Source organism: Linepithema humile, chromosome 6 (genome assembly GCF_040581485.1).
Source record: "Linepithema humile isolate Giens D197 chromosome 6, Lhum_UNIL_v1.0, whole genome shotgun sequence".
Lineage (NCBI taxonomy): Eukaryota > Metazoa > Arthropoda > Insecta > Hymenoptera > Formicidae > Linepithema > Linepithema humile.
Genome location: NC_090133.1, coordinates 19,380,408 through 19,408,128, shown reverse-complemented (window position 1 = coordinate 19,408,128; position 27,721 = coordinate 19,380,408). Strand labels below are relative to the sequence as shown.

The window sequence follows — 27,721 nt, the reverse complement described above, 5'->3', positions numbered from 1 at the left end:
CGAATCAGCCGCGTCTTTCTGCCCTAACACGCGAAATGGCTTACCTTGCCCCATCGAAAAAAGAATGCCATTTAGCGTCTACGCGAATTAAACGGCCGTCGGGAATTTAACTACGAATGACGACAAGGCCTCGCTTGGCACGCGCATCGCACACGAGCATTCTGTTTAATGCGTACCGCAATAACGACATTGCCGCCGCATCCCATCGTAAATATCGCGCGCTCAAGAACATTTATTAATTACCAGTCGCATATATGGAGCGAGTGGGATAAATTTGCCGGTATACTATTCTAGAGTAACGAGAGGAGACTTCCAGACCGATAAAGCTGCCAATGTTTTGCTTCACCAGCACCGTGATAACTTCCCATCTCGACTCATAAATCGGTCCGATTATCACGAACCGAACTGTGTTATCAGCGAGTGCTTTCACCGAAAAAAGAAAACTAAAAAAGAAAAACGGGCGCGGTCCATAAAACAATCAGTACCTTATAAAAAAAAAAGAAAAGAAAACAGAGATCATCCGCAGAATTTGGTATATAATACTTATCGAAACTTGAATTATTTAAGAGAAGAAAATCTCTGAAGGTTTTATATGTTTAATAAAAAATTGTACCATCGATGTTTCGCGATTCTTCATGATAAAAATTGCAATAAGCGATGATACTTTTTCAAAGAAAAATTGATTCGACATAAATTAGTCAAGGAAATAGAAAATAGCGTGAAAGTGGAGAATCGTGTACATAACAATTTAATGTGGATGCTGCACTTCTATCCTGGCAAAATTTTTACGGCGCTTTAGTGACGGGGAGGAATCTCGCGACGACAACGCTGAAAAATTTATACGTTACGGGAAAGAATATGAGTGAGATTGCGAATAAATAAGACGAGGGGGATGCACCTGACACACATATGACGACTAACGGGAGGCATACATGGTCAGACGTTAAATCGATACAAACTGCCGGCAGTGGCGGTGATCCTCCGGGAACTTCATATGACGTTACCGCGCGAAAGGTTCCATTTACTCCAAGAAGTCAAGTGTCGATATTTCATCAGGGAAGCGGCATCGATACTTTACGTTTCGAGGATGGGAAACGTCGGAGCCGCGTACGAATTCTCTCGGGCCAGATGGCCCGATGGATCCTTGCAGACTTCGTCCGCAGACATCTTAAAACGTGCCTAAAATATTGTGTCCAAGTTAAATAGTCCGTCGTGAAAAATTATGAGGGGACTAATTGAGAAATATGTATTGCGTAAAGCGCCAGCATTTTGTATTGCATACTGATATCTTCAACGCAGATTTTTTCGTCAAACTACAGTACATTTTTTAGAATTATCGTTAATTACTACAACTTAAAAACTATTTTTTCTCAAAATAGTATTTATTAAAAAAAAGGCAACATAAAATCTATTAAAGAATCTACTGTATTAAAAAATAATCCGCAGAAGTAAAGTATCCTACATATGCTGCGTGTATCTCGATTTTGTGTCATCTCATTATTTAACGATGTCATCTATGAATATGCGATGCGGAGGATTAAAGTTTGTTCGAGACAAAGTCGAATCTGCCTCTGTTTTAAGCGGTCCGGAGAGCAACCACACAAGAACGTTTCGCACACGAGAACCCGAAGATTTCGCTCGGCGCACAACAGCAAAAAGTCGCAAGGTACGGAAACTCCGAGGGAAAAAGCGAGAGAGAGAGAGAGAGAGAGAAAACGAAGGAACGTCATGGCGCGACTTTATTACTCGGCTAGTTCGATTTACGAGTTACTCGAATCCAGGTATTTTCCTCCGTGAGCATGAGTGGGAGAGCGGAGTCGTCGGGTGGGGAGGATCAAGGACATTCGACGATAAATTTTCTTGGCTATAATGGGGCTCCGTGTGGTGGAATGGGCAGTGACGGGCGCGGATATCGGGGGTAGGATTTCCGCGTCGACTCGAGAGGCGACGCCGAGGTAAGACCGCAGGGAAAAGAAAACAGAAGGAAGCAGGCGACGGAAGGAGGATCAGACGCGCGAAGTGGGATCGAGAATGTCGTTATCGACAAGAAATTTTCGCGGCGATTGCTCGCCGCTTGCGAACGGACGGTGCCAGAGGACTCTGCAATGAGGAGAAAGAAAGAGAGAGGGAGAGAGAGAGAGAGAGAAAGTGCTCCACCGCGACGCTTAGGACCCGAATAGACCGCATCTAAAATTATTTCTCTAGCTATTCCGCAAATAGAGAAAAAGAGGGTGGGGAGGTAGTTTCTGCGAGACATTCCATCCTTGTTCCTCGCTCTATATATATTCGCCTCTCCCTTTTCGTCCGCATTCTGCCGGCGTCTTCAGTCTAATACCGGTCTTCCGTCCTAATGCCTCGTTCGTGTCTATAAAGTAAACCCCTCATAAAGCATCGAGCCGGCGCCGCGCGAGAAAGCGTGAGGAATCCCCCGGATGTTGCGGTTTTCGCGGTGAATGAGAGTGGTCGAGGATCTTTAAAGTTTTACTCTCGCGCGCGTCGAGGGGCAGGACGGCGCGCCGCCGCCGCCGCCGCCGCCGGTAATCCGTTTCAGTCATTCCGTATGCGCTCGGGCGTCCCTCGGTTGCTAGTGCTCCGAAGCTGCGAACTAACGGTGCAGCAAAGAATCGAAAAGAAATCGGAATGCAGGGTCGAAAATAGCTGAGAAGCAGAAGTGAAAAATTTGCATAAAAGCCACAAACGAAAGTAGATAGCATAGGAATGAACATTATCTAAGCATTTAAGTGGTGCGCGTTAGATGGTATTTAAAGTAGAAATTGAAAGCAGTATAATATTTCGATGGTGCCGCCGGTGCTATAAATATGCGATTAAATTTTCAACCCTCGATTTAGAGTGCCGTTGGGGATCCACACTTGTATTAATATAATTTAAACGTTTCTTCGCAAATTATGAATTTTATGTAGACTATCATAGAAAGCAATTCGTTCGTATTTTATCTATTTGATAAAAAAGACGTAAATAAGGGAAAAAAGGATACGAAAGCAAAACCGGAAGAGTTGAAAGGAGTATATAGTGTTCATCCGAGATTCTGGTAGCACCCAATTTGCGAAGGAGGACTCGGCTGGCGGAGGAAGTTTTTAAATTCGGGTCTCGCTACCTCCTGATAGAGGATCCCCGAGTGGCTATTTCTCACGGGCGAATAGAGTCGTTTAATTCCGTGGACTCGAAACGAGAGAACAGAAAACTGGCCGTGCATCGGACCGCGGCTTTTTATGATTCAGTGCGGTGCAACGTCTTTTTTTCTCTCTCTCTCTCTCTCTCTCGGACTCGTGCGCTTCTAGCCGGCCGGGAAGTCGCACTAGGCGAAATTACATCGTCGGATTTAACGAAATTTTCACCAGCAAAATATTTGCACGCGGCTCCTTAGTATTCCGGTCGTTGCTCCCGGCTTACGTTGTCGGGTCGTTTCTTCTTAATTCCGAGAGTTCGCAAAACGAGGTCGCGTTCGACAGAAACGACTGATGCAAAATATACCGAAACATCCAACTTCTGTAATGTTCAAAAAGATCGGTCGAAAGCGCGATGACGCAACATGTGACGACGCGACGGGTATAACGAGGCAGACTCTTCGCTGGTACATCGACAATTAGAAGGAAAACAAAAGAAAAGAGAATTGATTGTATTCCAGGAATTTCTCTTTTACAAGTAGAAATATGTAAGAAGATTTAATCAAAATATAATTAGCTAAAAGTATTAAGAAAACTGAGATACTGAACAAGAGCGTAATAACTGAGAAATAAATAAAGATGGAAATCTTGGAAGATAAATTTTTCTCTTGGAACGCATAATACAAAAGAAAAAAGGGCAGGCCAAAGAAGATTTAATAACAAGTAACAGAAAATAACTGTGCTTAAAATGAAAGCAGAAAGCAGGAAAGAGAAGTCACTTATGTACACGGCGTAGCCGTAAGACAACTGAGAGAGTATACTAATCAGCGATATAAAGACGAACGGACGTATTTCAGCCGTCTAAAAACGGATCCACTGGCATACGCATGCACACACATACACACACATACATAGAACTACGTTAACGAAGCGCGGAGTCGAGGAGAAAGAAGAACGCGGCACAAAGGGCTTCTGCAGGGCGGCACGCAAGCATCCTTCCGCGCGCAAGAATGCAGGATCATGATGAATTTTACAGAATCCTCTGCTCATCGGAGACCGTGCGCTCCGGCAAGAAGGGATTCTTCCACGATTTCAGCGACTTCGTGACGCACACCGCGGGCGATACCTGGACATCGAAGATATTCGGCCGGATCGATGACGACGTGGGGCGGGCGAGGGCGATCTTCACCGACGCGAAAGTGCGGGACGTCGTGGTCGACGCGCTCGGAAAGGTGCAGCCCCTTTTCAGGGACAAGGATGCGGAGATCTCGAGGCGCAGACGACTCGAAGGATATCAGCTCGCCGCCGTTGGCCAATACGAAAAGGCCCTTTTGCTGCTCAGTCAAGCTGTCCTGCGTGCTCCGCGACCAGGTCGCTATAAATAGAATGCTTGCAATAGAATGCCAATTATCTGAGCGCTGATTCTCTCCGACGATCGATACAAATGCGTGAACTGGAATGCATAATTTATGTTAAAAGGATGCGTTGTATTTTACTTGGTTTCATACCTCGCTTCGTTTTACTTGAAGATTTTAGCCGGATAATAAATGCATTACTGTCTCTTGTCTGGACATCTTGTTTCGCGATTGATAATGTATTAAAATAGTAATGCATAGTAGTACATTAGTAATTATTCAGACGAATCGCTGGCAAATCATTGAATCTATGCTTAGTTCTGTGCTCATACAAAATAATATACAATTATATTGTGCCAATAATTAGAACGTGAAGCTACGAATTGTTTAATTGTTACGCAATTATCATTACGATATAATTTAAATTTACTTGATTCAGTATTATTAATTATTGATTAATTATTAATTATTATTTAATTACTAATTGATTCAACCGTTATATTAAAACGGTGATTTATTACTAGAACTTATGATTATTTTGTGATATATTTGCACGGGTATTAGAATTGAAACGAATATTCTGGAACTTTTATGGATTCTAATGGTTTTAAAACTATGTCGATTGTTAGCTATGGCAGCGCGCCAGATTTACAACAAGTAGAATAAATACTTCACTCGAGTCCTGTTTACAGCATCTTGCCAACATGCATCAGTCGATCGGAGGAGTTCCGCATTTTCACGGCTTCGTTGGCTGCGCGTCAATAAATTCGCTTAACAGTAATCGATGAGCACGAGCGGGACTCGGGGTCGAATAGCGATATTTCCCCAAATCACAAGTCGACGATATCTGTTTCAGATAAGAGCAAGACGGTGGATCAGGGTCTGACGTTGCCCCTGGCGCTGCTGGGCAGAGCCGAGATCTTTATGGCTCTCAAAGAATACCATTTCGCATTGGAGGATCTGCGGCTGGCCGCCGAGCACGACTTACCGGATAAGTCGATGTAAGTATTCGCGTCCATGAAATTTCGACTTTCTTAATGCAAAAACGAAAAACAATTGTTCCATCTCTGTGCAATAACAAAAGAAAATTATTGTATTTTATTCAAATCGCGGCAGCACTCATTATGTGAACGTTTTTTATATTGAATATCCTGTTTTTCCTGTTTGAAATAATATTTTTACACATTTTAGTTTTTAAGAATGTGAAATTTTTAGGTGCAATTGAGAATAGCGTAATATTTTAAATTTAATATATATAAGAGAATATCCGCGATTCTATTGTTAAATGCATCAAGGCACTTGATTTTAAAATCCGCGCGATTTAAAACAATTCTCATGTATGTGAGAAAAAACTTAACTGGACCGGATTATAAACGATGTTGTTTGAAGCGCAGCAATTCTCGAGCCGGTTCTGGAATTGAAGCACGAATCGTACATCGGCGGAGTTTCGCGGACGAATCTGCGAGTCGCGCTCAGATGCGGAATTTGCGACATGCCCTTTTTCATTTCCGCACGTTTTCTCTGACAGCCGAAGCGCGCCACTTCCGGCCACTCTCTATAATTTTCGCGCATTTGCGAAAGCGAGTTTTCCAGGCACGCCGCACACCGATACACACGCATATGTACTACAGCGAATTTAATCGCGAATATATCTGCCCCGGGTGTACACTCGCCTGGGTCCACCGGAGGCTTCGAGCCCGATATAATATAGCGAGGGGCAAGAAGGGATGTACGCGCGCGTACTTCCTAAAATATTCAGAAGGGATGGGCACCTACCGGGACGGCGGCGGCGGCGGCGGCGGCGGCGGCGGCGGCGGCGGGCACTACCGAACGTAACTGGACTCCGGTTTTAGCCTCTCTCTGCGGTGCCCGTGCTGGTTGCCGCCAGGGTTAACCTCGTGAAACTGGTCGTACGACTATATAACTGGCCTTTGAGTAGACGGACAATCAACATTTAATGCAGTGCTTTTGAAAGGACGCGCCGCGTTCTCGGTCGACGACCGATGAGGTGGATAAAGCGCATCGAATGAGGGGTTTAAATTTTTAAGCGCCATTAACTTTACGCGAAAAGTACGTTATTTAATATTAGAAGCGAGAGAAAATTTAATTGCGACTGAACAGTCCCGGCGCCGTCTCTTTTCGTATGCCCGATGATTCAGTATGATGGGAAATTTGAAGGATCGATGGAACGAACGGGAAGATGAGAACTGCGTGAAATGGATTACAAAATCGTGAGACTTGACGTCGTACGCGGTACATTCGCCGTGCTTCAACAGCGTGCTGCAAATCAGAATTTTTACTAGATTCGCAAAAATGGAAAGCGGCCGTAAACATTGTTTACAGGGTTATTCGATTTCGAAACCCGCCACGCACGAGGTGTTTGCTCTTATTTTGGCAAAAATCCCCTCGAATTTCCCGTTAAAGAGAAAGGAAGGAGCTCAACGATCTGTCGTGATCCGTTTCTCCCTGGCGAACTATTCGAGAAATTTGTGTTATGTGTAACATTTGATCACGGGCAATCTTCCAACTCGTCGCCCTTGTATTGTTCCACGAATCGAAAAATATACAAAGCGGCTGTGCGGTCACTTCGTATCAAATGTTTGGACCGACCTCTGTACGTGATGCACTCGCGCGCGCGCGCGCAGTACTGCGTGGATGAAACCGCTGTTATATACCGGAGGAAAATATCATAAAATCCCCCGCGGCGATATAATAACGAGGGTAATTCGCTCTGCGTTCGATGGCGATCAGCGAGATTAACGGCATTTGCTAACAGCTTGACTAGGAAAGTGGAAGTAAAAAATCTATCGAGTTCCACAAAGAATTTATCTATGCATACATTAGAAAAAAGTTCTTTTTTAACAGTTTCCGAATCTCTTTATATGTATATATTAAACGCATACACTTCTGATTAAAATTTACGAAAATTTAAATATCAGACAAATAATTTTGATGATATAAAATTTATTGCTATCGAAAAATGATTTAAAATTTGTTTAAAAATTAATTTATAGGAAGGAAAAAATTTAATTGAAGATACTGAGAATGTAACTCACAAAAGAAATAAAATCTAAAGTTATAAAAGCTATATTTTTTATTGTTTCCGTACTGTTGACTACAGATGCAAAAGTTTTTGGAAAATATTTGGCTAGGCAGGTTTGCAGTTGTATAAACTATCATTCAACTGCGATATTTATTTTTATGCAACGTCATAAGCAATTTTTAGAATTCAGTGCTACCTGTGGATTTTGCGAAATTTCGTAATCAAGCTTTAACAATCCGCATTCCCCGCGGTTTATCGACGCAGACAGGTGCAGTTATCATTGCATCATTCGCGTAGACACGAGTGAGCCGCGCTCATCGCCTGGCCGGCGGTCGCGGGTGTCTCGCAAAATCGATAATATAAACACCGCTCGCGAGCCGCGAGCGAGCGAGGTAGCTTTTCTGTCAATTAAAATCGCAGCTGAATTAATGACGGATAAATGCAGACATGACGGATTACGCAAAATGGATTTTACTGACCCGCGCCACCCGGTATCCGTCCCACGCCGCAAACGGTGTTATATTCGGACGGGAGGGACCGTTATAATTATAATTGCTACAATTATCGACGAGTGCCACTCAGAATTCTCAAAATCGCGACACCATTAGAAAGGCCGAACGCAAATGCACACGTGTAACTAGCGCGCAGACAGTGAGACATTATCGAAGCGTTTTCGGCGATTACACCGATCATGCGACCGTTCCAAAAATTGATACCGTGACACGCAAGAAAAACGTGAGTGCAAACGCGTACCTGCGATGTGTTACGACCAAAATTATCGGGATATTCTAGCGCGGGCAGATCGCGGTTGTGAAACAGCGCGTCCTCTTCCCCTCTCTCTCTTTCTCTGCTTTTTTTTTCTCTCATTCTTTCTCGCGCGCGAAATACAGATTTTTACGAACGCTCGCGAAACAAAACAAATAATATTTTGCGAAGGGAAGGGACGCAACGCTCGGCCGCGTTGCAAAATAATGTTCGCAGGATGACACTCGGGAAAACACGTTTGCTTTATCACGAAATAATAGTCATCGCGTTTTACGCGAGTGTAATTGTGAGGGAAATATTTTGCAAGAACAAAAGTAGAGAAATGGAACGGGATACCTGTCGGGCCCGTATATCAAATTCCGTTTTATAGTCATTTTCGTGTCTCGCGTTGTTATCCGAATGTCATAGTTAAGAACGAAAAGGAGGGGAGCAAAAGTTAAAGTGGAAAAAGGAAACTTCTCATGGACGAAGTGCACCGTGCTGAATTTAAATCGAGCAAAGCGACGCATAAGACAATTTGTCTTTCACCGTTGAAGAGATACAAACGCTCAATGGTGGAACATTTCTTCCCGAACGAGAACTTTTTAAAACGACAAAAAAAAAAGTGTTTTTGCGCCAGCGCGACATTTACATTGTCTTTATTGTTATCCTGATTATTCGGTATTAAAATACTTAGCGAGAGTGATAAATTGAACGAAAATCAGATTAAAATGCATGAAGATTCGCAGCGCTGACGAAGGGAAAATCGTTGAAAAAAGTACGCTGTCGCAAATACTTGAAAAATACTCTCAGATCTCGCAATTGCGCTTTCCATGTTTAACGCCTGAGAAATCCGGACGGAGCTCGTACTCGCAGCCCGGCAGAGAAAGATAGAGATCGGCCAGATACGAGATCGAGCCATCGCCGGAGATAGAAAGCTCTCAAGCTTCTTCGTCGGGGTCACGCGCGAAATTAGATCGGCCCCGATCTCTCCGCGGAGGCAATCCGCGACTGGATAAATCGTGGATACGAGCCGCCGGTCGCAATGAACCTGGTTTTTTTCTCCGGATTCCGACCGGACCGCCGCTGCTCTCCCGTGCGGAGAAAAAGAGACAGATGTTGAACACGATCGGGGTGGAGAACAGCCTGGCGTGGAAATCTCGTACGTCCGCCCGTCAGTTCGGCAAGAAGGATTGCTCCTCGAGCCGGCCTGCACGTTCCTGCAAGGGCTCTGATCCAGATTGCAGCGGCTTTCGGGGATAAGCGATGGCGGGCGACGCGACGCGCGACGCGATTATTCGGATGAACATGCATCCGGGAAAATCGGGAGCAAGCATTTCTCACGATGTACGAGCGAGAATTTTTTCCGGCGCTTACATCAAAGTGACGTGAGTGAGTAATTTATTATTGCGCGGTTAATCCAATTTTCAAACGCGAAATCAGACATTTTATTCAGACATTTTAACCGTTTGCGATCGAGTCTTTTTTGCCGTTGACTTTATTGTACGTGCAATTTTCTAATATAAAAATTCAAACATTTTTGTAAATAAATATATATATAGAATGCTACATACGTATGTATACATATGTAGCATTCTATACATACTACATAGCTTTTGGTTTGTTTCTTGGGGTGTGGGTATGAAATGGGGTTTCAAGTAAAAACGATGTTGGAACCCTTCTGTGTGACATGCGCCCGTAACAGAAGATTACGACATCTGAAATGTTCAGCTTTACGACCGCAAAGGGTTAAATCGGAATGGTAATGCGTAATCTCAAAAAATATTTAATTTTTTAGTCTGCAGAAAGGGTCTTTAATTTTTTAATTCAGAAAAATAATTAAAATTTTTTTACATCCAAACGTATATTTTCATAGTAAAACATTTATTGCAAAAGAAATATTACATAAAATTAATGAATGTACAATGCGATATATCATATTTCCGGATCGATGCTTGCGAAGGAACATCACTGCTTTATCGAGAGCCTTTTATTTGAATCTTTTGTAGATTATAAAAATTAAAAGTACTCCAGTTTGATTATTCCTCTAACAGGGGAAACACTGTGAGCTTTGATCGTAGACAATGCGGAAGAGAGAGATTTAATTATCGAAATAAAGAACGTGGGGCGGGGCAAAAAGGATGCGGTGATGAAAGGATCGCTCGGAACACTTTCGTGCTCGAAATGACGGAAAGGTTCTCGTTGAGGATAGAATTTATGAAGCGGGCAGGAAGCGGGTAAAGCGTAAAAACGCATTAGATTTATCGCTCGAGAATTTTGTGGAATAAAATAACGCTCGTACGGTGTCACGGTTGCGCGTACAGTGCACCAAAGTAGTCGTGTTGAATTAATGCAACGAGGGTAGGGCTCGGCTCTACCGTTCGATCCGACCCTTAACCCCTGGGTAACCTTTAATCCCACCGCAAAAGCTTTAAATCCGTTAGATGTCTCGGACTTGCGAATCGCGAACCATGTCGTGGTGAGATCGCTCGTACGATGGCGATTTTTATCATTTTAAAGGATTAGTTTCACAATCGAAAGCGAAGCGTTAATTTCTTCCCCACTTGTTCGCGTTTATCTGCTCTATTAAAACTTTGGCAAATTAGAAAATTTTACGCAGCGTTATATGTTAATGTTATGAATGCCTTATACAATTTAAAAAAAAAGAAACCTTTAAAAAATATTCGCACAAAATAAAAAAAATGTTACAAATATCTAACACAGAGTCTAAAAGATTTGAAAGGTATTTAGAGCATTTAAACATATTTATGACATTATTTGAATACTTGTGTGATCTAAAATAACTTACGACAAATTAAATAAAGTTTTTCTTTTGCGCGGATGTGAGATTTCTCTGAAAACTATCGGTTCTCGTTCGATCATCGAAGTCAAGTAACGTTAGCATGGTTGGTACTTACAATTAAATGGTTCGTCGTTCGGGAACACAGTTATTGATGAAATTTGTTTGCAAAAGTAAATAGATTTTTAAACGTATTAAGTTTTATAGAAAAAAATGGAAATTGTATCGATGTTGGCGCGGGAGTGGTTTAGCTGTCAATGCGAATCCGAGCATAAAGGAACGACAGTAGCGAAGACGAAGGAAAGCGGATACGTCTTGGGTCAGGCTAATTAATGAAGTAATCGACGTAAGCCCGCCTTGGCTCTGGGCTCTGTTTAGTCATGGCTGTGAAGTGGTCTTGTTTCGCCGTTGCCTACGCGGCTAGACTAACCGTCTAACGCTGCTGCGCATCTCAATGACTCGGTATTATGCCGTCCGTTGATCAGACAGCTCTCCGCAATTAACAAGCTCGCGGCGCCGACGCTTCGATTCGAGTCTCGTATACACGATAGTGTGGAAAATAATAACGGAAATGCATTGAAAGCATCTTGGCACTTTTACGGAATTGAGAATCATTGATCCATATAAAGACAATGTGCATGAAAAGAAAAAAAGGTAGAGAAGATTTTTTTAAAAAAATTTACGTTAAGACGAAAAGAGAGATAATTTACCATAAATTTCTTATTATTTGTAATTCATTTTGTGCAGTGCTTCGCGAATCGCGCATCATTTTTCGTTTTTCCTTGTTTTCATTAAAATTATGTATCTATAAATTATTTATTTATTTTTAATTTAAAACTAAAAGTAGAAGATTTTTCCGACTCTCTCCCTTGATACTAGCTGCGCTATCGGTATTTCGAGTCAATACGTTTTCTCAAACAGCGTGTGATATCAGTATACGCGAGAACGCATCATGATATTCAACGCGAGGTTGTCCCTCGTTATCGCGTCCATTGTTGCGGCATTAGTATTGTTATATAATTGTTACGGCGAGGGGATTATATATAACTCGCGCGCGACGCAGCGTGCTGTGGATGCGCGCGTCGAGCGTTCGATGCGATATAATAAAATGGGAATCGGCCGACCGATATATCATTCGCGTAACGAAGAATAATTGGATACGCTGTAATTAATAGTGCGCGCCCACGTGCATTTCAAAGATCCTCCGTGCCGCTTCGGGACGCTGCAATCACGGAGAGCGGGAGAAAATCCGACGCGCGGAGGCCGGCCGTTGCCGGACCGCAGAGAAAATAGCTGCCGGATCGACCGTATTTCTGTCCGAGCGTAACGCTGGAAAGAGAGAAACGTCGCGTATAAACGCTACCTGCCCCGGGCTGGATTATTTTTGCGGGCTGCGTTTCGACATCGATACCGACATCGAGTGATTCGACGCAAATAATTTTCTCTGGAAGAGAGGGGGTCCTTTCGAAGAGCGATTTGTATTGATTGAGCGGCTGTACACGGTGTTCTAAAAAAATCTGTCAATATTGTTTAATCGGACAATTATTTAGTATCGAAATCTCGACGGAAGAAAATAACAAAAAGCTTCATGTGCAATCTAATGAAATTTTTTGCGATGAAAAAATGGAATAAATGTTGTTTGGAATCTGTGATCTTGTTGATTGTTGTGAAAAAACTTGATAAATATTGCTATTATTATTACGTACGTATTGTTATTACTAAAAAGCTTTCTAAAACATTTTTATCGCGCAATCGAATTATTCATTAATAATTGTCATTTATTAGCCGACTTGAAATATAAATATTGGACATCTTATTTTAAGTCTTGTCCGGTCACACTTTTAGATCACGTTTAACTTTATCGGTATTAAAATTCTAAAATAAGCAACCAGGAATATCCTTTTATGGTTTAATAGCATTAACATTGAACTTGTTGTTCCATTACGTATCTGATTTATCTGCCTGATTTCCATCTTATCTCGTATACATAATAGATGAATGTGTTCTCCATATCAGATAAATGGGGAACAATCAGATGCCTACATGTAGTGCTCGATGTACACAGTAGATGAGCAATGTCCCCTCTAACCTCGCAATTATAATGCCGAGTCCCGCGCATATTATTCATATTAGTATCCTGTATAGGATACTTACAAGAAGATGGTTCAATTTTCCTAGTCGCCCTGCGCGTATCTCGCTTATTTAAATGAGCGCAAGTATACGTGGCAGCTTGCAGCCGTTTTCCTCGGAGACGCAACTTCTTATGAAAATATTCTATTCGGCAATTTTGTCTCATATTTTTTTCATGAAGGATTTCTTCCTTCGCGATTATTCCACAATTTTCGCCATTCTCTGTATAAATGGAAATACTTTGGAGAATATAAATGAGTCTTTATTCTGCTGGCTAATTACCGCTCGATTACTAAAATTTGTGTCACTGATTAGTGAACATTCCGATTAATTGACACTTGTAATGTCGTATCATTACTCGCATACACAATCATTGAAAAGTAAATTTAAATCCAATCTAATGATTTTAATTAATTAGTCGCGCACTGGCCGACCGTACAAGAAACAGAATACGAAATGAGCGAGAAGAAAGACGACTGCTCATTTCCAGCGACATTTCGTTTCGTGATAAGGGAGAATAGCGGCGCTATCAGTGCTGTCGATTAATCTTGCGAGCACATTGTTCCCTTCAGAATGATGCCTGATGCCGCAACGTCGCCGCGGTGCATTAAAATTCAAAGCTCTGCCGTTATTTGTAGGCAGCGAGCGTTTCTAACGTACCGCGCGTGCCGCAGTCGACGACCGACAGCGCAAAACCACTTTGCCAACTTTGAGAATTTTTATGAAAGCGTCTGTTAATATTCAATACGTCCCGTGTGCTTCGCGAATCGCTCCGCAAATCCGTTAATGACGAAACTCGTACGGATAAGATCAGTTGGGAGTTCAAACGAATCGCGCGATCGTCAGCCGATTTTAATTAGGTGAATTCTCAGCCTCGCATTCATTTTTAATAAAAATTTTCATCCCCTTTCCCGTGTAACATTTTGTAACTCGTTCTGTCTCTTTTTTTTCCTTTGAAGCCACGACGAAACTAATTTCCAACTCGATCGATTTGCTCGATATCGAGTGTCCGGCGGTGATTGCTGCGTCTTTCAGAGCGTAAAATAACGCGTTCGTGAAAAAGTCGCCCCAATTAGCCTTAAGGGTTTCTTACGGAAGTCACGATTAGAGTTTAAATGGCGGTGGGGCCACAGGATACGTATATATATATATATATATATATGTGTGTGTGTGTGTGTGTGTGTGTGTATATAGAAACACATTTTATATATATAATACCACAGCAATCCGGTCCTGCGGACAAAGTGTACCGTTTAAACGGACTACCACGAATCCGCCGCGCTCACCGCGAGCCACGGTAAGAAATTTAATATCCGCGTCCAGAAGGATTATTTAAAGTGCCCGCTGGCTACGCTATCGATAAAAAGTTTTTGAAGTAAACCATACCATCCCCATGCTTCCTTCACGTCGGCCAGGATTACTCACCTTGCTCACAGTTTTGCTAACCATCCCCGCTCTTTCGCCAAGTCTTGCAAGAATAACATCAAAATTATGTACCAAGTTATTTGCGCAATTTATTAATAATTTATCAATACTTTGCAGAAAATATTAGATAAATATTGTGAATAAAAATTCCACAACAATAAACAATGCGATGATGGAGTAAACGAATAAATGCATTTTTAATATTTATTATTTGTAGTTGAAAATGAACTAACGGAAAATACTAACGTTCGGAATTTCGTCGTAATATTAAAACGAAATCGAATGCGTCGCGCGAGGATTGTGCGGGATTGTTTTTCGCTTGTCGCTGCCTCGAGAATGCCATTACGTCACAAGGATGAAGCCATTACGGCGTGGCAAGCGTATGTCGGGAATATTTTTCTATCGACGCGAAAAGCATCTTCGGGAGCGTCAACGAGGTGGACGCCACCAGAGGAGACGATGAGTTCCGATCGATTGCCACTTGTCATTCGCATATTCGTAGTTGCTCTAGTCATCCGCCGAACAAAGCGTGCACCTAGTGTGTGTTCGTGCGGAGACGGATGCAGAAAAAGAAAGAAGGAGGGAGGAGAAAGAGAAAGCGAGAAAGGGATCAATAGAAGCATTTACTCTACCTTCAAAAGAACGGATGGAAGGAAGAAAAGGAGACAGAGAGGAGATGGTCGGCAAAGAGTGAAGGGTAGAGGTAATGAACAAGAAGAGCCGAGACAGAAGGAGAGAAGAACGAGAAAGAGAAAGAGAGATGGGACAGGCATGAGGACTCGCAGGACAATGACGCAGGGAAAGAGGGAACAAGGGGACCGCGGGAAAGCGCCGGCCCGGTTTGATTTCGCCGGATGGGTTCGCAATAACAGTGCAAATTATTATTCCACTCCCGTCCACGTCGATCGATATGTCGGTCCGGATCTATATATTCCACGGCTATGATCCGAGGCCGACATCGTCGACCTTCCCTACCGAATAACCCCGGAATTAACTCAGGCAAAGCAGGACGGCAGGGGAGAGGCGAGAGACGGATAAAGTGACAGAGAGAAAGGAAGAGCGCGTGAGAGGGACATTCCCAAAGAGAGTGTTCATGGAGCAGAAAAATATCGACAGATCACGTACGCGTTCTTGCGCCCGCACACATATCCGCGTATGTATGCATATATGACGCTGCTTTTAATAACCGATAATATTTAACGTGCGCCGAATTCAATTTATAGGAAAAACACAAAGAGTGCTCCACGCTGTTTCCTCCGCCGATTGGATCGTCGTCGATTTTGCGGCCATCGCGAAAACGTGCGCGCCTTCCTCTCGTGTAGCACGAGAGACGTAGAAAAATTTCTATGGCTTGCTCGCTAACAATAGGTACCGCCGAAATATCGGTCTATCGGCGTTATACATCGTCGAACATCGCCACCGTATTACCTCGCTGTACGTTAAGACGAGCGGAGAGAACATTCACCCTTGTCGTTTCGATGGGCTTTCCATACCAAAAAAATTTTAATTCAAAATATGAAACGGAGTGTTTCAGGAGATTAGGCTATTTGAAAATCTACAGAATTATGCGAATCAAGTTTGAAGAAAAGATAAAAACCAATGTCTAATTTTTTTTTTAAGTTTAACTTGCTATCTTATTCCAATATAATTTGCAGCTCGTTTACGAAAGTACTTGATAACGTTGCAAGTCGAGACAATTCCGACAATTTTGCTGCCTATTTGGAAGATCCAACGCCTCGTCAGGCTTGCGACATTCTGTACGATTATTAACTAAAAATGATATCCTTAGAATTGGACGCGTTATTAATAACGGAAATACCACGCGGGCGAACGAATGATATCACATCGATATCGTATCGTGTTGTATATCAAAGGGAACGTGCGAATTTATCCCGATACACTGTTACAATGATGGGGTGAGTGACGACCGTTCGAGGGCGGGTGGGGGAGGAGGGAAGAGCGCTCTGGCGTTCGAAGCCAGAAAAATATTGAAAAATTGTCGGACGCACGCCGCTACACGGGCCCGGGCTCTGTAGTGTTTAATAATGGATAATATTTGATACCAGATCCGCCCGAGGGCGGGAACCCTCGATGCCCATTCGTCAGTGCGATCCGGTTATATGTATATATAACCGCCTCGCGATACAGTTTTATAACGAAACTCCAAAATAATAGAATAACCTTTTTCAGAGCCCGTTAAACCGCGCGTCTCTTAGATTAAACTTCCCTATCGATATTTCCGCTTGCACGCGCTGCACGCGTTATGCCGGATTCCTATATTTTCGATATATTATCTCGTCTTGTATTTATATTTTTTATATTTTAAAATACGGACTATATGGAAAGAGTAAATTTTAGAAGGGAAATTCGAGAAATCTTGAACGAGGAAAGAAATGGGACAGTGAAATAATGAATTTTCAATGAAAAATATCGACAGTTACCAGTTTGATTTTATATGCGGCGTTAGTAGTACGGGAATATTCACTCTGTAATGGTGTCATAATAGCCGTTAATTTTATCATGGAAAATTATGTTGTTCGATTTACGTTATATATATCCTAATGACTTGAATTACCCCACTCGACTTTATATCATTGCCGGCGTTTTTGCGTATTCCCGCGATCTTCCTAAATCAAATTCTCGTGAAATAACGATGTCGCTAATTATTGATAATGTCAGGTCTTAATTGGGGGAATTATTGACATATTTTGTGCCGGCGCTATCGTATGAGTATTTATCACAGTCGAACGTGCATTTATGCTGTCCGCAGTAAAAGAGTCCGCGGCGTAAAAGCGGGGTAATTCTCCGACCATTGAGATAATAAATTACTTTTGGACACCGAAAGAGAAAGAGAGAAAGAGAGAGAACAGTGAGAGTAGCGTATGATCGCAGCGCTTCCTTTTATCGAAATGAATATTGTAATTTCCTACCGACTTTTTCTCTGTTCTAGGTTTTTCTCTTTTTTTTTTTTTTTTGCTTTTGTTGCAAAACTGTGCTTCTGCCACGATTTATGTCGTGCTTCCTTCGGCTTGCGAGAAATTTACGTACACGCAGCAGGAAGTTGCAGTTTTCGCAGGACTACCGTGACAAGGGATTGCACGCGATTTTCTCCCTTAGCAATAATTTTCGTCCATCAAACGCATATTTAATACTTGTTACGATTTTCATATTTAATCCAATAATTTCCTCTTAACAATAATTTTCCATCTGTTGAAACTCATGTTTAATAAATTCGATAAAATTCGCTTATTATTTTATGAAATGATACATATTTTTAATTTCATATTTTATTTAAATTTTGTCATTGTTCGAATGTATTTTAAATTATGTTTCAAGCTCCGCGCGGCAGCAATTCTCCGGCAAAGCGTCCGATAAATTTGCAACACTTCTCCGCTTGGAGCTCTTCAATTATGAATATACAGCACATATATATCTCGAATCTCTGTCTCCCCTCTTACCGTATCGATCTTTGCGTATGTACGCGAGACTATATGCGCGATCTTTGTATCAATAGTGCTACGTCACGTCAAACATTCTATCCTATAGGTTGCTGTATACACCGAATATGTATGCATATATACCGAAGTAGTATATCTGACAGAGTCGCGAAACTCTGTAGTATTTGCGTCTACTTCGTGAAACTCGAGAAGATAGTAATTTGAAGCCCGTCGGCTTCGGAGTGTTTATTCCGGAAGTACGTATCGCGCTCTCCACAACCCTTCTCCCGCGCGCGCGCGCCGGGACATACGTGGAATATTCATAACGCTCTTGCGCCTTACCGTCGTTTGTAAATGACTTGCAAATGTTTCGTTAATTACAATAAAGCCGCGCAAGGAGTCCCGCTTAAGCTCGGGCTAATGAGCGACGCGAAATAAAACAATGCGAGCGGCGGAGATACTGTTGCATATCGATGCAATCGCGAGTATTTGTCGAATTTGTGTTTATGTTTTCTTTTGTCATTATTATTACAGGCAGGAGCTTCGACGCAAGAGGGAAGAGTGCGAGCGTTTCTTGAAAGGGAATGAGAGTTCCCTGGTGCCTGTTAACTCCGCCTCTAATAACATCAACAAAGTGGCTCAACTAATTTCGAACAACCAGAAAGGTATGTCGTATACATTTAATTCGTTCGCGCGTATCTAAACTCTCTCTATTACATTTTTATTTATAAATATTTGTATAATAATTTTTTTACATATAAAAATATCATAGACATAATTAGTGCATTACTACAAATTTATATTTATAAATTGAAATTTAATAGAACTTTGACACAAGTCGCAGTTTTGTATTAGAAAATGTGCGGTGCATCAATGATGAATTTCTTTATTTGAAATGGCGTTCGAAATCCGGGAATATCCCGGATTACCGAATACGTCTAATGCAGTAATAAGCTCTACTGGTTATCCGCTAAAACGATAAGATATTACGACGCCATATGCTGACGCATTACTGGCAATGCGGGAATTGTATCGTGAGAGACAGAGAGAGAGAGAGTATGTGTGTGTGAACTACGTGGGCGCGTAACGTTATCACACTGGTGGTTCTAAGTGTAATCTGCGAGGATAACAAGAAGGTTAGCGAGGCAAGATTGGCGTCAATATCGTTACCGTCGCGCGCGCGAGAGAGAGACAGTAAGACACAGAAAGGCCATGTGGCCCGCAATAAAGGCGGAGAGTAATAATGTCGCGATCTCTCTCCCTCCGATGCTCCATCTTATATATCCGACGTCAAAATGTAGGAACCATTCCCGGATTATACGCTCCTCGGTATTGTCTTGCGTCTATTGACTGCCTTAGAACTGTACTAGAAATGGCTCTCGCGCAGATACGTCATTTTCGAGTTCGCCGAGTGGAATAAGGAGCACGCCGTGCAATCCCTCGTGTAATAAAAATTATACGGGACTGGCTTAGGTGTTCGCGCGCTACGCGTATACGCAAGACAGTAATGATATTAATACGCGTAGAGGCGAAGTCGGCAAAACGAATGACGCAAGACGCGTCAAGTGACTCGGAAAGAATGTTAACGAACGGACGAGTGGATGTAATGAAGCGTGTGCGCAAAGAGAGAGAGAGAGAGAGAGAGAGATACGGAGCATAATATAATTGTGCACTCCCCGATACCGCGCTCTGTTCCGATACTTCATATTCCGTATTAAACCACGCCTCTTTTGCCTAAAGCTAATTACCGTGTGCATTCGCGGAATACACACGCCCGCCGACGTAGCACACCACTTTGTTTCGCGTTCAATCCATGCGTCATAAACAGAGAGGAAAGAGGATGAGCACGCGATGAGCCGGCAACGTATTCTTCGGTGAAAATTCTGCCGCGGTGACTTCGCGAACGATATCGAGTTTCGCCCCTCGTTTCGCATCGTCGTCGTCGTCGTCGTCGTCGTGGCATTGTCGGCGAAAATCCTATTCAGGCGGCGCGGCGGCAAGCGCGCGATTCCGCCTCGCACAAAAGCCACCGTGTTGCCCGCCCGCCCCCGCAAAATATGTGATTCGCGAAGCCCGGCTTAAGACCCCCGCATTGCGCCCGTGACGTCGGAACCATGGTGTCGCGTAAACTTGCATTCTCACCATCCGTCGCATTTCTCCGGCTGCCACTCTCTGGATGGATTTAACCGCCCCTCCCGCGTAAGATCTCTCTCCTTCCCTTGAGTCCTCTCCCTCCTCCCCCCCCTCTTCCCCCCGCGATTTAACTGCGTGAGCATTCGCGAGCGTTCTCGATCAAACGCGTCTGAAAGTCCGACGCAAGGGAACAACGTCACGTTTCGTTGTTTGCAAGCACTCATCGGTTCTGGAAGTATGCCAATCGCGATGATTTATCGGGGGTGATTGCTACTGCGGTTGCGACTATACATTTCTTAATAAAGATGATGAATAACTCTGCAATAGCGGAGTAGAAAAGATTGGAAAATAATTAGAAATGATTGTGTATATGTAGACGTGGACTCGTGTCGAAGAAACCGCGCATAGAAATGGCGTGCAATCTTATCCACGTAGATATCATTGATGAAATAATAATAAAAATGATTAATAAATCAAAAAATTCAAATGTACAAGTACTTCTTATCGGTGCTGTCGGTGTTCGGGAGACAAGCAACATCTTTAACGTTTTGTGAAAATATCAGATATATTTATATCGATAAGATGTGTATTTTTTTATTCATTGCTCGAGCGACGAGATGCTTCAATCCCCTTTTCATCTTTTATCACGCGAAATGCGATTTGCGTCATGTTACTCAAGCGACGCGCTTCTATGCGAAACGTTCAATGTTCTCATAGTTCATTCGATATTTTCCCGTCGCTTTCATGCGAATACCGGGCGATCGAGACCCGCGTTTGTCGCGCATCGCGCGGATCGCGCAACTCGTAATTTCATTCGCGGGAACTCCGGCGACCAACTCGGTTAGCTACATTTTGCAGCGGCGGATCTGTTCCTCGATAACACATCGAGCCGCGCGCTATTTATCGGCTCGCCCTCGTCTCGCTCTCGCCGACGCATCTAACCGCGTTCACGTCGTTCGTCCGTTCGTTCCCTCGTTCCCTCGTTCCCTCGTTCCCGAAGAAACCGCGTCGTCGACGGGAAGGAGGCGGAGGTGTGTAACGGTGTTGCCGGGGACGGAGGATCGAGGGAGAATAGCAAATTGAATCCCGCGAAAGCGTGTCCGGGACGAAGCCTGGGCTCTTCCTCTGGCTGCGGAAAACGACACCGTGCCTCTGCTACTCTCTCACTCTCTCTCTCTTTCGTTCCCGCGAGATCGATGGGGAATCGAGTTATCGACCTTAGTAGATCGAGCGTACCTGCGCCGCGTTAACCCACGGAACTTTATTGGCAATGCGCCGCACCGCGCGAGCCCACGCGTGCCCGGACTCGCGATCGCCGCGAATTCCGGAAAATCGACCTTCTTCCTCTTTCTCTCCCTCTCTCTCTCTTTCTCTCTGGCTGCTCGATCTCCTCGGCGCAGGTACACGCAAGCTTAGCAAACCTTCCTCTCCATCCGCGGAATGGGAAACTTCTTCCTCTCGCGGCTTTCCGGCTGCGTCCCGACTTCCGGTGGGCGAGAGACGATAGGCGGAAGTGATCTAGTCGGCTTTTCCAACCGCGATGACCGCCTGATTCATGAGCTTACTTGGAAACTTGATATCGATGGATGAAGCGCGTCATGAAAAGAAACTTCAATGACGATTGTAGTAACAATATTTTTTAGAAAAAACTATCTACGTCTTTGATGTAACACGAAAAAAAATGTCGTTATCATAACAATTTCAAAATATCACAGAAAGTAGCGTCAAAAAGTGATTTAAACTAAATATATTCAATGATGCAACTTTGCGTTTTATCGATGCCGTTAATTTCTGGAAAACAAACTGCATTCTCAATATTTTTCAAAAAACATCGGATGTATTTATGTAAGATACGTCGAATGCATATTTTGTTAGATATCAAATATCTTTGATGTTCCGCAAATATAGGACGTACAGTTAACAATGGAAACGATACCGCGTTCCGTGTGTAAAAGTCGATGAAAAATTGCAATTCTCCGTGGATTTTCTTTTACCCGCCCTGCGCGGCCCCGATTAAAAACTGTCGACCGATACTACAGTAACTCAGTTTGACAGTCGAATATCCAGCCACTCATCCAGATGACGGACGGTGGAGAAGGGTAACCGATTGTTGACGTCGAGTCTCAAAACGGCGCGACGTTTATACGAGAGCGGTGCCGAGAAGCGGGAGACAAAAGCGCGCGCTTTATTCCATATCGAGTGGCGGATTCGAGTTTCTATGGTCGGATTAACGCTGTGCGCGGCCCGTTCTCTCTCCCGAGGTATCGGTGTACAGGCTTTACGTTTGATTCCGTTCCCCCGCCCGCTCGAAACTTCTGGCAAGTTGCATTAGGATTGAACTATGCGCGCGAGCGGTATTGATCCTTGATAGTTCCGCAAACGCCCGGCAAGAATAATTCGCGATACAGAGTAATGAGTTTAATCTAGCAAGTCACTCCGGCGGCTATCGATCCCATGACTCGCGCTGTTTGAGGTATCCGGCGTGCATTAGACGCGCCGGGAAAAAATTTCGTCCGCGCAAAATGAAAAATGTGCAATGGAAGTAAAAGAGAATTTATTAAATCTTATAAAAAATCCAATTCCTTTTTATATTTTTCCACGTTCATAAAATGGAGAAAATAATTACGATAGTAAATATAAAATGTGCTATTTTCTATGATAGAAATCTAGCTTGGATTCAAACTGTCTCTAGCTTTGATCGAACTCGTCCGCACAAGCCGGATTCCGGCTCGGTTCAGATCGGATTCGATCCGCTCTAGACGTCGCGACGGCAGAAGTACGGAATCATGCGAATCACTAAGCTAAAAATCCGCGAACCTGTATACCGGCGGGTTTGACGAAACGTCGATCGGACGCGATCCGGTTCCGCGATCCGAGCGACGTCGAATCCGTGCGGGAATGCGGCCGCGCGCGCCTGGTTGAGAAGCGAAACACGGGGCCGGCTATGGTTACCATGGTAACCTACACAGTCGATTTTCCCGGGAAACGCTTAATTCAATATTCCTTTGGAAGATAGACCGCCGCATATATATGCAAACATATAATGCGTGCCGCTCAAACGACGACGGGCTCGGACTGCACGTATCTCGCGAATCTGCATCTCTCTCTCTCTCTCTCTCTCTCACTCTCTTTCTCGACAAAAGAAGGTTTCGACACTTTCTCATTGTAATACGCCACTTCGTTAAAGCCGTGTATGATGTCATACGTATTGTTAGAGCGATGTGACATACATTTTTTTTAACATATGTATCGAAGATCGCCAGCCACCGCTTGCTGACGCTCTTCATTCGTCTCTCCGTAACGAGATTCGTCTAGACGCGGATAATTCTATTGGGCTTCTTCGCTTTCTTGCCTCTTCGTATCCCGAACGCGCAATTTCACTTCGCTTATCGAGCATACGTAACTCGCAGAATAATAAAAATAATTTTGTCGGTAAGTCGAAAAAGAAACGGGTTTGATCATATCCAACGTTCGTCGAGTTCATCTTTATAAAGCAAGCAGCCCGCTTTTAGAATTTCTGTACAAATAATACATTTTTTTCGTTCTCTTGGAATATATAGGTATATTTTTTATTCTAGTATTTTTAATATATTTCGAAACTCTCAAAAGCTCTGATAATTTTTTTTTAATATTCGAAGTAAAAAAAATAATAACGACAACTATTCCGGCAATCTTCCAATTTTTAAATAAAAAATTTCTAAATTTCCATTGATTCAAATTATTTTTAAAGATTTGTGACTTTACTTTGATATTCTAGATGATATTTCAAAAGTTTTATCGAAAAGTGTTATCACTCAAGTCGATCCTGATTGAAATTTAAAAGTTATTACCAATTATAATGAAAATGTAAAGTTGGCATCCCACGTTTTTCGATTTCTACTTTTTACACTCAGTCTCGAGAATTTCTTTTGAGACTTTTAGAAATTTTAAAGCTTCGGAAAGAATCGGAATTTTGTCGATTATAACGAAATTTAAAAAATGTAATGCCCCAGCTTCACAGAAATATCAAATTCGATTCATCACGATTAGTCTTGATTGGTAAAATGTGCAGGAGCAATTTGTAATAATTTCAATTGAATTTTTAAGCGTCCAGCAGACGATTTTCATAGGAGGTAAATTTACCCCGCGTTAGTGCAACGGATCTATATCGATGGAATAGTTCTCTTCGATTCTGATCTGTTCGAGCGGCGCTTTTAACGCGAATGCAATCATGGGGGCGGGCGCGATAAATCGACGAACGGAAACTCTTTTCGGTTTCCTCGGCTTCGTAGGAATGCGTCGATAGTGTTTAAATCTCGGGGCGGCATCGGCGCAACGAGTGGAAAAGAGAGGGAGGAAAGATAGGTGGGTAGGTTACGAACTTTGCAAGTGGAGGAAGGGACAGAAATCGAGCAGAAGAACAAAAAGACACTTTCCAATTACGGCGGGGGCTCCGGGGCCTCCCGGTGTAGTTGACGGCCAGTTAGGTACAAAGAGACGAATCGACGTCGATAACTTGGCGCGCGCATCATTTGAGCGCCAAATACCACGTCGGAAAATATCGGATTTCCTGCGCAAACGAGGCGTGCCTCGAGAAAGGGCGAGGTAGAAAGGGAGGGGTGGGGGGGAGGGACACACAGACCGTCATACAATTCTACGCATTCGTGAGCCCGCGCGGCCAACGGATGTATGCGAAAACGATATTATTTCACCGATGTTTCGCGCACGCGATCAGACCGAGCCGCCGTCGATCGAAAGCGCGCGTCCCCCGATTCGTCTCTTTCTCCCTCTTCCGCTTGTCTGAAATAAAGCCGCTCGCTCGAGATCATTGTCGTCCGCATCAGCACATTCAATATATATCGCCGTATTATATGAAATAACATGTAATGAATTATTCGTATGGAAAGTGATTTGAAAGAAACCATCTCATTTTCTGCAATATTCAAGTATATCGCTCAAACATTTGCTCAATTGAATAGTTTTAATTAAACTTTTAAATTACTTTCAGCGTCTATTAAAATAATTTTCCATTTGTATAAGAGAGAGAAAAAAAAGAGGAATGGGAAGAGGATATTTTTTTCAAAAGAGATATTGCGTACAGAAATAAGTCTGCTTGAAGTGTTCACAGCAAAAAATGTAAAAATACATTATAACAGAAAAGAAACAAGAAAATGCAAAATGGATAAGTAACGCAGAAACGACGCAAATATTAACGGCATACGTTGTTACACGCGAATATTACTTGCGAAGAAAAAAAAGGGGCCGATATTTCAATGTAGGTTAATTACATCTCTCGCTGCGTCCTACAATTTTAGCGTTATTGAAAATTCTTAGCCCGCAGCCAATTTTAAACGAATTACAAAGAGGACGTATTTGCACCTGACAACGCTGATCTGGATTTTGTTCTCGCAATATCGTTTGATACCGATTTGCGCTCACGTAACGTATCCAAAGGGCAGGAAACATATTCGCCGCTATTTCGCGAACGTTTCATAATGCGAGAGATACGTTTCATGATGCGAGAAATATGCTCCGGATAAAAGCACTCCGGGGCGCGCACTGAGTTTAATTAGATTTTTATTCGAGCGCTTTATCGGGGATAATAAAATATCCGCGCGCGAATATTTAGCGATGTGGCGCGTATTTAGCATCGGTAACGGCCGATTTATTTGCGAGCGCGGCCGTATCGCCAGGGCCGGCAATTAGCGATCAATCGATCGGAATTAAAAAATATGAAGTTTTGATCCAGCCGATAACTGTGATTAATGGCGAGTAACGTTGCGATCATCGTAAAGCGCGCGGGGATTGATGGACCGGCTGGATTGATTGCGCGCGCTTTCAACTGCATATTTTATTCCTATAAATGCCGTTTACACATATATCTATATACGTCGCACCGTGAGTAACTTTAAAAGCAGCGATAGACAAAAAAAAAGCAGTTATTTTTCGGCTCTGTTCCATAGTGACGGTGGTGAACGATATCTCCAACTATGCTTTTCAGCGTAACGCCCCTTTTCTTTATCTCTTCTCCTTCCTTAGATGAACGAATAGCGGCTTGACTCGCAGACTCGCAGAGATGAGATGCCTGGAATTTCTCCGGCAGTGGTGAAACTTTGTTTGCGCTCCGCGGACTAAGAATTAAATTAAAAGACGCGTAGTTGCAGCCTCCCTCCCGGGGACCGTCTAGTCGCGTCGCGGCGATACATTACTCCCTCATGCCGCTCTTTTAATGCTCATCAGATTGGATTCATTTATCTCTCTAAACTTTTTCGAAAATCTTCCCGATTCGCCGAGCTGTTAACGCTAAGCGGCGGGAATAAATTGAAGGTCCTTTCGGTTCCGGAGAAAAGTTCCGTCCCGGAACGGTAACTTTGCGTGCGTCAACTTCAGTAATTAGCTTTATATTAATTAATAAATTCTCTCGCAGTTGCGTTCGTATTCTTATTCGCTGCACGCACACGATATCTATATATATCCCTGCATTCTTAATTTTAATAGCGCAGCGCTTGATGAATTTAATTTTTCCTTCAAAGAAAATTTCGAATTAATCGCTGTGGATTAATTAGAATTTTTCGATATCAGAGAAATAAATCTCTTTGTGATCGAACTTTGATTTGAGATCTTAAAGTCTGTTCGAACTTGTTAATTTGAATAAGTTTAAGTTAATTTATTTGAACTTTTTCGAACGCTCTAATAAAATCCGAGGCGATTACTCTTACTCTCGTGTAATTGTAAACGAGATGAATCATCGCGGCGTAAATCGTTCCGATAATATAAAGGCATTGTTTCGTGCTCGCTTGAAGTCTAAATACGAGCTGAGGCTACGCCCGACTAATTGATCGTTAAGAGCATCCCCCAGCCGTGCCAGACCCGTTTCGCGCGTTCAAACAGAGACAAGCGCTTCTTTGTTTTCGAACGTGGAATTCTCGCACCGCAAAGCGCCCCTCGAGCGCTCATGGCTTAAGCCGGAAACGCGCGATTCGAGGGTTGCCGCTGCAGGTGCGGCCGTTCGTAGCTAAACTTCATTTACTTCAGTTTCTCTCCCACCAGGCCACGACCCGCAACCACTCACGAGCCTGACTGCGACCCAATCAAATTAGAAGAGCGTTCAAAGTATCAGTATCGCTCCCTCGAATAGACTCGTTCAACTTTCTTAAGATCGAACTTGTAATAAAAGATGGATTGAATTACAAATATAATAGCTTCCTACGCAAATAATGAGCGCCTATTTTTGCCGAGTATTGTATATAATTCTATCCTCCTAATAATTTGCTTTTTTATTAATGAATTCTTTTCTTTTTCACCGCGAAGATAAATATTACATTAAAAAAAAGAAAAGTTTGTTATTTGCGTTGAATATTATTTATCATTCATTTACCGCGGTTTATTATCCTCTTTATCGCAGTGCTTCTGATCTCAATTATTAATATTTAGCCTGTAACATGATACTTTTTATCATTTAGAGTAACATTGATACGAGGACTGTTAATTTTTAAAGCTATTACTCGCAGCGGTCAAAAAGCGGTCGGAAATTTTGATTTTATATTTAA

At 42.9% G+C, this 27,721-nt stretch overlaps 1 protein-coding gene across 6 annotated transcripts in view; it reads left to right on the top strand.

Moving 5' to 3' along the window:
• The window catches only part of Smyd4-2 (SET and MYND domain containing, class 4, member 2), a 106,131-nt gene that overhangs the window by 67,136 nt on the left and 11,274 nt on the right, over positions 1–27,721 (top strand). For 3 of the 6 annotated variants that reach the window (XM_067358220.1, XM_067358219.1, XM_067358221.1), the window contains 2 exons: positions 5,337–5,481; positions 18,594–18,724. In XM_067358220.1, the coding sequence (XP_067214321.1) occupies positions 5,405–5,481; positions 18,594–18,724 (208 nt within the window). In that variant the 5' untranslated portion in view covers positions 5,337–5,404. Of the gene's footprint in view, positions 1–1,722; positions 4,497–5,336; positions 5,482–18,593; positions 18,725–27,721 lie in introns of those variants that run through there. The other 3 variants (XM_012378308.2, XM_012378307.2, XM_067358217.1) reach the window with 3 other exon arrangements.